At 43.3% G+C, this 11,505-nt stretch overlaps 1 protein-coding gene across 1 annotated transcript in view; it reads right to left on the minus strand.

The window, feature by feature from the left end:
* STK26 (serine/threonine kinase 26) overlaps nucleotides 1-9,996 on the minus strand; it is a 37,149-nt gene extending 27,153 nt beyond the window's left edge. The window contains exons 1-2 of the mRNA XM_048318418.1: nucleotides 9,736-9,996; nucleotides 9,506-9,630 (exon numbers count right to left, since the gene is read on the minus strand). Of these exons, the coding sequence (XP_048174375.1) occupies nucleotides 9,506-9,547 (42 nt within the window). The 5' untranslated portion in view covers nucleotides 9,548-9,630; nucleotides 9,736-9,996. The remainder of the gene's footprint in view (nucleotides 1-9,505; nucleotides 9,631-9,735) is intronic.
* Nucleotides 9,997-11,505: the final 1,509 nt, after the last annotated feature.

Genomic DNA, 11,505 nt, shown 5'->3' on the forward strand with positions numbered 1-11,505 from the left:
ACATATATTTTCATATTTTACCTGCATAAGGAAAGTTACTCACAGAAACAGTGCCATAGGTGGTGGGGGTGTGTGTATACATAAAAATTTAAGTAGTTTGAAGTTAATGAAGGCACAGGTGCAGATTCATTATTACTTACAAAGAATAAGAAAAAATGAACCTGCTGACATTCAAGACAAGGGTGGAACCTCTAGACATCTCTTTTTCTCCATCTTGAACACATACACACTTCTGTTTTCAGCTACTCTGGCATGCAAATAAACTCTAATGCTGCCCTGCAGTCCTGTTCAAGACTCAGATACCAGGATTTGATTATATTTACTGGAACTGTATGATACATATGCAGAGAAAATTATTTTAACAACAAAATAATTTGATTTTATCAAACTTTTACATTATCTAGAAGCTTTTCTACTCAGTGGGTAGTAAAAACTAGATCTGGGTTTCACTGTCCTTAAAAGGGACCTGACTTCTGTTACACCCTTTATGAAACATCTCTCTTATCTGACAAGGCCAAGACTCACTGCCATTTTTAGTGAGAACCTGGAAAACTTCATATAAAAGCAAGAAGAGTAAGCAAAAACATAAGTGGCTTTGTTTTTATCAAGTTAGCCATAGGGTGAGCTGCTTGAAAATGTATATGACTATCAAAACTCTAAAATCAGCATTCAAATCCACCTATTGTCAGATTTTTAAGGAAAGAATTACCTTCATATTCAAACCATCTCTGACCTGTGGCAGATGCAAGCTGCTGAAAATGGAAACCACTGAACTCACTTCCTCTGTTCTTAGCTTTTTTTTCACACAACATAAAGCAGCTTAGGAAAAAGCATAAATAAGCACAAAAAAAGACTAATACCATATGTCCCAAAGATTAGCTCTTTGCAATTAAAAAAATTTACACCAATTATTTATAAAGAGTACTCTGCACTGAGGAAAGGAAACTATGAGAAATTTCTCATGACAGTGAGTTTCTCTATAACTGACATCTTACACTTCAAACGGAGTCACACTTGATTTCTATTCTGTGTATCAATACCTTTTAACTACCTAGCATATTTTTAAAAAGTCCTCAAACCACTGCATATAGTTGCATGATCTCCAGTCTGTTCACATGTCTGAGGAGCATAGCCTATTAAAAAATTCAGAGAAATTAAGGCAGGGGGAGGGACACAAAAATTACATGATTGAGTCTTTACTTCGATTTGAGAAAGATGTGAGTGGCTAGAATGTTTTCTAGCTAGAAGTATGGACATCCTGAAATGGAGAAAGAAATCAGTTCAAGAAATCAACAGGTTCTGTGATGTCCCAGTGTTCCAACTAACTCTGCTCTGCATTTGTTAAGAGTTCAACAAACTGATCTTTCACAACAAGTTTCATCTTCTCTGTTGAACAGTACAGTATAAGTGACAGCTAAATGAGTAACTAACCCACCTCAATGAACGAACCCGAATTAGAAGTCAGAACATAAAGGACTACTGCAATTTCTCATTAAAGAGCACTTGTAACCTCTCCATTTTAAGAACTGCTTTGAAAAACCCACTCTGCAGAGAGATCTCAAAGGCCACATCTAACAGGAATATGGAAAAATAACCATTTATGGGCTGCAGCCTACTTTTAGCAGTGTGCCTTTCCTTTCAGCACCAGCCTGCTTATCAGTACACAAACTTTTTTTTTTTTTATTTTTGCCACACCTATTTCAAGGAATAACCACGTCAGAACTCTGCCAGCAATAAACTATATCATTACAGCATTTCAACAATTTTCCTAATATTTAAATACAGCTAAGTGGCAACTCCTACATAAATTTGACAGGCCTTCTCACTCTAGAAGCCATTTTAGCATTTCTTCTGTGTAAAGTTAGGACTTGATACACAGATTTTCTGCCTGTAAATAAGATTAAATCATACTATAAGCCAGCTAGAACAAAGATAAGGTTTTAAACAACAAAATCCAAGTTTTAAACTTGCCAGTTCATAAACTAAAAAGTAGTAAAAAGACCTCAAGTATAACACATGTTAGTACTTTTGCTAAATCTCTCCAGTGAAGAAGTCATTACTTATTTTCAGTCTAAACAAAATTAAAGTGAGGCACAAACATGCTAGTTGAAAAAGGATGGCTCCAAACCACAGTGTGGGTGGGCTGAAGAGCAGGGCCACAACTTTAGTTACCACAGGTAACTGAAGTCTTCAGGCATAGTGACTGCCTGCAATAAACCTTAAGTGGGACCCCACTCTTAGAGGGTATCGCCATTCCTTTAATTTGGTGAGGGACCATTTGGAGAAAGGAAGGCAAACACACCAGTCTACTAGAATCCTAGGTTTCTGTCTTCTCCCCAAGGCTAGAGGACCACAAGCTTGAAAGCTGTACTCTCTTCTTGAACACTGGCCCTTGATCATATCAGTGATACTGGACCTGAAGTTACAAAAAGCAGACAATGAAAAACCAGAAATACAGCCCCAAAATGAGCTACAAAGAAAGCAAGACATCTCTGCTGCCAGAACCAACCTGCCAGTTTCAGGAAACTCCTTTTTCAATTACTTTGCAGCTCATTCATAGCATGGCAAAGCATCTCATTACATAAAATGAAAGGGGAAGGAGGAGGGGAGGAAAAGAAACACCCTGTAAAAAAAAAAAAAAGGAATCAGATTCTTCTTGCCAGCTAGACTAGAATAAAGCTGTGCAGGAATGTAACAATGTTCTTGCTATGACCAGCTGCCAGATGACACTTTCCTAGGTGAGAGATCAACAGCAAGAACATTTTGGTCCCCTCATAATTCTCTATGTTTTTAACTGATCTACATCAGTAGAAATTCAATCTTTTTTACTGTGTTTTACATTTAGGCATGCTACAATGCTCATGGTCACTTCAAGCTGTACAGTGTTTTTATTATTCTGCATTCAGCTCCCAACACAGAAGCTTCCATTGAAACACAACTTGACATCTTGCAAAGCATGCACACCCTCTGATCCTCCCCCAGTCAACATTATTCAGATGCTCGGAACATGTAACAGTACTCCGCTGAGAGGAAAGCCTGCAAAAGATGGGGAGCAGGGGGAAACAGGAAAAAAAACCATTCTCCAGGACTGAACACATGGTTCTTGAATTCTGGTTCATGTAAACAGTGAAGCCACTCTGGGCTCTCAGACTTCCCCTTCCTAAGCTCAAGTGTGAAACCTGTAGATTTCTGCACATTTCTCATTCATTTTTCCTTCATCAATGCCCAGAGAATTCATGCAGAACCATGACAGACTTTGTCACAAAGCTTTTTCAGATATGCTGCCTCAATCAAGATCATTCAAATCCAGATATTAGCAACACAATTTCAAAAACTGCAGTTCTGTGCAACTCTTCAAAGTTTTCCTTATGAAGAAGGAACTAAGTTGAAGCCATTCTCTTTCCCGAGCTATGGACCTAATCAATATAGCCCATCCCTGCAAAAACACATGCACAAAGTATGAGGAAGAATGAGACCAGCAAGCTACTGCTACCTTGTCAGCACCTGTATTAATAGTTTCTCTGATTCAGTTCTTTTTGACAAATTTATTTGGCTACCAATTCTCTGGCAGAGGAGATTTCAGTATCACCAGGTGGGCACCCTTCCCAGGAGATTTAAGCTTCTCCTTCAGAGCTAAGGAGTGTGCTCAGTGATCCTCATCTAATCAGCAGAACAGACATGTTCCAGAAGAACTGCAAGAAGGTTTAAATTTAAAGAACAAATGACAGTTCTTTAGAGTGAATACCAGTGAGGCAGTATTAGGAAGGAATTTGATTTCCAATTATTGTAAGAAAGAAATAGCAGGATTTGGAACAGTGACTCCTGACATGATAGATACCTCACCAACTCTTTATTTCTTCAAAGACAACATACAAGCAGACACTACAGCATGACAAAAAATATTTGTCACAGAAGCATTTCAAAACCAACTTTGTACTGTTCATCTCCAACCTCATCTTCCCAAAACCCATTCCTGAACCCTTTTGTCAGTTATTAAATTCAGTCCCTTAAGAATAAATGAAAGATGAAATGTCCCTAAGAATAAATGAAATTTCATGACTTCTAAATCTGAAGACAGTCACTTAAAGAGCAAACAAGTGGTACTTTTACTACTGGTTTTAAAATTCATCCTTTCACTTTTAGAGGTGACTGAAAACTGAGGCTACTACTCTTGCCTATCTTCACTAATACATTTCACAGGTCTCATAGGACAAATGCTGTTGCAGAGGCACACTCATATATACTCTTCCTGGGGTGCCACCAAGTTTCTGTATATAAAGAAACATTCCTCCTCTCAAAACAAGCACCTAAATAAAAAATTGCAGTATATTCCTGAGCTATTGCTTGCTATACATTCTCCTTTTGGAGAAAAAGGAGAAAAGCAAGACACAACTTTCATCAGGACCTGTACAGCTGAGACACTGGAGTTCAAAAACAGTCAGTGCAAATATTTTAAGTGTTAAAATCAGAATAAAATAACAATTCTATAATTTTAGAAGTCAGAACTCTCTTTTCAGATGTCATGTTTTTATCTTTGGGGGAATATTATTCTCTGCTCAACATTGACAGTGTATGATGGTACAAAACAGCACACAGATTAAGGTGCGTTGGTTTACGTGCTCTCTCCAGTTTCAGCTGATTTGCCTCTGAATTCCAAGTCAAAGCACATAATGTGTCTATAGAATTGTAAAATATGCACAAAAAATACTACTATAGCACTGGACTTTTGCTTTTAACCCTGGTAAAAGCATCGGCTGAATTCCAGATGATTATACCTGCACAGCTCCCATGTTCCAAATACTTTTCAGAGCTCTGTCTACTCCTTTGACAGCAGTAAGACAGTACAAGGATGACTGAGCCCTACTTTTCCTGTCACCAGAGTAACTTACCACAAGGCATAAGACGGAAGAACCACGTTCAGCTAATAAAGCCTGAGCTGATTCAGCAAGCTACTACTAGATACAATATAGCTTGTAGGTCCTACACAACCAGGAAAGGAACAACTGCAGTGTTGAATTCCACAAATACTTTAAAGCAGATCTGCCTCAAGCAGCAATAAGGCATGCTCTCCTTAAGGCTTAAAATATTGTCTTCCTGCAGTCTACCTGCACTGTGGCTCAAAGTGCCAATCAAGGAACTGAAACTGGAAAAAACATCACAGTCCACATCAACTTAATCAAAAGAAACCAGTTTTCTAGGCACTGAGGGAAGTCTCCCGGTGTCCCGTGAGTGCTAGACTTTCCAGTTTCCCTTCAGTAAGACATGTTGCTAAATAATAAAAGTTTAAAGCCTTTTCAAATTCACTGCAGAAGCATCTGGATACAGCTCAGGTCCTAGCAGAGGAATAAATTAAAAGAACTTTGAATGGATCTTTCTTCAAAGGTTTAAGTTCCTCTAACATGCACCTTCTAAACATTTAAGTATTTTACAGTAACAGACTGGTTGCTTTTAACAGAAGCCATATTTTTTTAACTTCAATGCATAAGGTTTACTAGAAATCTGACACACTTCCCGACTAGCTTTAGGTACCACACACTTCTAGATGTGCACTAAGTTAAGAGAAAATGTGGGGTTTTTACTAGGGCTATGAAAAAGACCATTTACAAAATTAAATGGTACCTATCCTTTAATCTTTCTCCACCCATCCAACTAGGCAGTAACTGATCTGCCCCTGAGCAGCCTGCAGGGAGGGACTCTCCAGCTTCCAGGCTCAGGCCATTCAGTGAGCAGCATCCTACAGCCACTCTTAACCAGCAGCACAGAGAGCAAAGCTCACCTTGACATCCAAGTTTTCATTTCATCAAGCAATCCTTCAGTTGTGAATCAAGAGTACACTGGCTGATACGTCACGTGCTCCTGGCTGCTCCACTTTTAGAGGAAGTTAGGCTCTTTATTGCAAGATAGTGAATGCTAATAAAAACAGATGGAGAGCAGGTCTAAACAACCTTTCTGGCTGTGCTCAAAACTACTGTCATACAGGATCAGGAGATACAAACAAAGCCATGAGAAAAGAAACAGAAAGTGTTTAGATGAGTAGGATAGCAGAGATAACGGGACATAAACCCCCAAACCAGGTTCCAAAGACACACATACTAACAAAAAATGCAAATGAGAAGAAACAACATTTCCATCAGTTAATAAATTAATATTTCACAGACTTAAGGGTTTGCATGACAAATTAGAATAGGAAAAGGGCAAGTTTATACATTTAAACTCTACCAGCTACAAAAGGCATTTATTAGTTGAGTGATGCTTCATCAAGTTTACAGACTAGTTTACAAAATTTAAATGCTGACATATTGAAAAGTAGCCACCCTATCCAACTTAGGAAGGTTAATTGTTACTCACTTGCAGGTGAACAGTTTCCAACCTCTTTTATCTGTAAAGAGTTTTGGAGCATTGTGTGAGATGCTGCCAAGAACATAAGTTCATCAGAAACACATCAATCTGAAATGACGGACATACTTGAAATGTTCTGATCACTTGAAACAAACAACGGTCTGAACTATGTACTCTGCCTGCTGGGCAATATAAAAGCACTTGTGTAGGACTAATAATACGGGGTCCAACACCACCTTCACTCCAGCTGTTTTCAGCACCGGGGCTGGCAAAGACACAGACAGACAGCAACATCTCTCTCACAAGCTGTATCCAGAAATGTTCCGTAGGAGTTCAGCTGGATTCCTTGAAGATAGTGCTGGTGAACAGGTTTCTCCCTGTGAGATCCCCAAAGCATTCCAGACAAAGAGCAAGTTTTATTTTTATCCCAAGGAACAAAGTTACTGCGACATTACTGAATAAAACCTCAAACCTGACAATCAAGCTCACTGCAAACTATGCTTCCTATAACCAGGACACCTTAACTGTGCTCACCATCCTTTCCATTTTCTATCTCATCTTGAATTCTGTGTAAAATGCCATAACTTGGGGTATCATGTTCATCTTCAGACCACTCATTTTATACATACACTGAGCACTTTGATTTCAGTAGCTGGGTAAGTTAACACTGTACAACTGGATCAAGTGAAGCCTTTCCAAAGGAGCAAGGAAAATGCACGTGTTTAAGAAGTTATTTGCAGAGGCAAGAATTGTTAGGTATAAAATTTCATTTTGTTAGGGACGCAAGACAGGTTAAACAGAATGTAACCACTACATAAACAAATGGCTCTGTAACTGCTCATAAGGGCAACTGATAATACTACCTCTGGGTCTGCCACTGCTGCCAGGGGAATAAAGTCGGGCTCCAAGTCCACCAAAATAACTCTGTGTGACTTTCTGTAATTTTCCATATTTGAGGTTTTTTTAAAGGGGACCTGACTCTTCATTAAGCCATGTTTTTGGAGTATGCAAATTACATAACATGTTTATTTCTGGATTTTTCTTGATACTTTTTGTATAATGAAATGTAAGGGAAAGCATAAGGTGACAATAAAGCTGAAAACTTCAAACTTGTGACATTCTCTGACAAATTCCATTTCCAACTGTTATATTCAATAAAACCTTCCCTCAACAGATTACAAAACAAGAGGTTTCACATTACAGGCACTTTCCCACAGTCATAATTTTAACATAACTATTAGATCTTCCATCACAGAAGAACCTGTTCCTTCTTAATCAACCACCACACATTTAAACACTGAGCAGAAGCAGGGATGCCTTTACCATCACTTAGATGATCCCAACTGAACAGTCCAGACAGGTTAAAAAAACCCAAAGGAAGGAACTCTTCTGCCTCAGACTGCCACACTGTTGTTGCATCAGTTTTAGGGTTTTTTTAAAATTAAAACACTCTGTATTATGACTCTTCTAGAAGAAGGATGAGCAGATTAATATCACACCAAATTCTATTTCTTTGTATTCTAAGGGTTTCAGGACTTGTCTAATCATCTTCATTTAAAAAAAAAGTCACCAAGGAAAAAATTGTGGTTTAATTCTATGCATCTGTACCTATCTCATAGTTTTTAAAAATGTTTTTAACACACTGATATATGTTAAGGGCTGTGGGTTACACTAATAACAATACTAGTGGGGATAAGAACACTATCAAGATAAAGTTTATTGGTATAACAATGGAAAAACAGAACCTTAAATAATTTCAAGGCCCTTTTGTGACAGCAGTTATGGAAAACAGGACAGCAATACATTAAGCAGATATAAAAATAGGAAATTGTCAAACTAGAATGTTGAAACAGAAGTTTCCCAAATACAAACACACTAGAAAGCCCAGAGGATGTAAATAAAGAGGCTCAAGCTAAAGCCTTTAAATCTTTTATCACAAAAATTCTTTAGGATGTTCTAATACAACCATTACTCTGACACAATGGAACAAGTAGGCTGAGAAGATGTGGCTTGTGTCCTCTTATAGAAACAGAAAGTCAGTGAGAGACCATAATTTAACAGATTTCAGAAAGCCTAAAAATTATTAGAAATGAGAAAGTTAAACTAAACCATAGCACTGTAACTGGCCTAAATTAATATACAAATACCATTTATACATCAATTCTACACTTTCTAGAAGTCAAAAAGTTACCTGACCATGAGATATGTTAGCTTTCTGTTCTGAAGCCTCCTGAACTCTCTACTGTATCTCTCACATACATGGAGATGTATAATAAATATTTCTGTGTTATCTGAAGTGAAAAAACCTCCAATGTTATACAGGTATGACTATCCCAGAAGTTAAGAGAATGCTCGAAACACTGAAGGGGCTGCCAGTATCTGACAAGCAAAAATGAACAGTGAAATGAGATGGGTTCTAAGCTCCTTTATGTTGATAAAGATCTCTGGCCAAACTTGTATCAGATTGTCTAGTGGAGTAGAATGAAGAGTCAGAGGTATTCCACCTTTCCTATGGAAGCCATTAACACATCAACTTGTTTGTTTTCTAAGCAGGTAAGACAAATGACAAAAATGACACCAGGCCTCATTCCCAGGCGAGGAGAGCTGCAGGTTGCTGACAGACGATGTTCCCCAGCGCTCTGTCCCCACCAGACCTGGCAGATGAATCCCAAGGTTCTCCGGGAAGCTGCACTACAAGCCCAACGGCAGGTTGGTGGGGAAGTCCTGCAGCAGGTCGGCCTGCCAGCGCGCCTGGTATGTCATTTACAGCGCACCCACACACCCTGCGATTAACTTCACTTCGCCTTTAATCAGTTTTAGAGGCTCTTACGTGCTCCTGGATGCGGCGCGGCCATCCCTGAACAAAGGGGCCAGGGAGGGAGGAGAATCTCTTCTCCCCCGCCGGGGTACAGGTACGCGGCCCCCGAAGCCTCCCGTTACCTCGGAGCAGCCCCTGCTTCCCTCCTTGCCTCCCTCGGCGAGGCGAGCGGTCCGGCCTCCCTCCAGGCCGAACGCGACCTCCTCGCGGTACCGCTCGGCTTCGCCCACCCGTAGCCCCCCGTGCCTCGGCGGCGGCTCCGCCCGGTGCGGGCCGCAAGCGCCGCTTCCGGAGCCGGGCCTGGGGCCGGGCCCGTCGCCTCCATTTTGGGCCCGGCGCGAAGCTCACCTGCATGCCGGGCACTTGCACCGCCACGGGCGAGTGGGCCATGGCGGGCTGCGGCGGCCGGGCGGGCGCCGCCCGCTGCTCCCCGATCTCGGCCTCTTTCTCTTGGGCGGCGGCGGCGGCGGGGCCTGGAAGGACAAAGCGGTGGGAAGGCGGCGGCTTCAGCGCGGGCCGTGCTCCCTCCTTCCCTCCCCGCCCTGCCCGCCGGCCCCCGCCCGCCGCCGGCTCCTCACCTCGCGGCCGCGGGGCTGCGCTGCGCGAAGGGCGGGCGGGGGTCGCTAGCGCCACTGTCCCCTGCCCGCCGGGCTCCCCGCAGCGGCCCTACCCATGCCCCGCTCCCCGGTCCCGACGCGGGGGCGGCTGCTCGGGGACCCCGGGGTGGCGGCTCTCGGCGCGGCCGGGGCTAGCTCAGAGCGCCATGTCGGGCTCCGGCTGCAGGCGGCTGCTGCTGTGCAGCAACTGCTTCCTTCTCGGCTCCGGCCTCGCGGGGCGGAGCCGCCCCACGGCCACGGCGTCACAGTGCCCGCCTCCTCGGGCGGGCCAGGCCTGGGCACGGCGGAGGGAGGGATAACGGAGATCGCTCAGCGTCAGCACTCCCTGGGCTTGGGGTTGTGGGGGCTCGCGCTGTCACAGAATCACCAACAAATAGGTTGGAAAAGACTTGTGAGGTCATCGAGTTCAACCTATGGCCCAACACCACCTTGTGGACCCGACCATGGCACTGAATGCTACGTTCAACCTTTCCTTTACGGGACGGTGACTCTACCACCTCCCTGGGCAGCCTGTTCCAATGTCTAATCACCCCTTCTGTGAAGAAATTATTTCTAATGTCCAACCTAAATCCCCCCTGGCGCAGCTAAGATTTTGTCCCCTTGTCCTGTCGCTGGTTCCCCGAGGGAAGAGCCCTACACCCACCTAGGCTACACCTTCCTGTCAGGGAGTTGCACAGAGCAATAAGGTCCCCCCTGAGTGTCCTTTCTCCAGGCCAAACACCCCCAGTTCCCTCACGGGCTCCTCATCGGACTTGTGCTCTAGATGGTTCACCAGTTCTGTTGCTCTTCTCTGTACCTGCTCCAGCACCTCAATGTCCTTTCTGAATTGAAGGGCCCAGAACTGGACACAGCACTCTAGGTGTGGCCTCACCAGTGGTAATGCCGACCCCTAGGGCGCTATCATGGGGTCCCTCCTGCACAGTCACAGCAGTTTCTCCCTGGCCCCGGTGCCCCCAACACCCCATCACCCCTGTATCCCTGTGTCCTGCACCCTGGAGACACAGGGTAGTAACAGGGTGCAAATAACTGAGGGGATATTTGATGGGGTTTACTTGCTTTTGTGACAAAAGTGGCGATGTCTTCTTGTTCCAGGGGTGCTTCTGGCAGCCAGCTTTGGCGGAGGTGTTGAGGGCAGGCCCAGTTCATCTTTGGAGGTTCAGCTCCCAGTTCAGGGTGGTTGGCTCACCAGTAGTGTTCCCCCCTCCTTGGCCAGCTCTCCCCACCCTGCACCGGCTGCTGCAGGGCTCTCCCAACAGACACCTCTGTCCCTCACCAGTACCTGCTTTTCTGATGAGGTGGGCTGCCCCCAACATTCTACCAGGGCCTGAAGAGGGGAAAATAACAGTGTTTTGAAGTGACTTTTTCCCATTCATGCATGAGTCACCTATTCGCATGTGTGATTCATGTTCCTGTACAGGAAAGTTTTGCCAGTTACTCAAGCAAAGCTCAAACTGACATCTTTTATGGCACTGGTTTTCCCTGCAGCCCTCTGAGCAAGACTATAGAAATCACATGGATCCATCACAAATATCTTCATGGGTATGCAAGGACTTCCCCCAAGTTCATAGGTTTCTAGGTCTAAAAGCCAATAAAAAGTAAGGTAAGCTGGAGGTGTTGGATTGCTGGCCATAACAGAGCTATCCTGCTGAGAGGGTGGGTCTCTTCAGAAAGGATGTGACAGCAGGCGGTCTCCCTCCCTTAGGACTCAGAAGAATGTTGCACTGTGGCAAG

The sequence above is a fragment of the Corvus hawaiiensis genome, chromosome 14, assembly GCF_020740725.1.
Source record: "Corvus hawaiiensis isolate bCorHaw1 chromosome 14, bCorHaw1.pri.cur, whole genome shotgun sequence".
In the NCBI taxonomy this organism is placed as follows: Eukaryota; Metazoa; Chordata; class Aves; order Passeriformes; family Corvidae; genus Corvus; species Corvus hawaiiensis.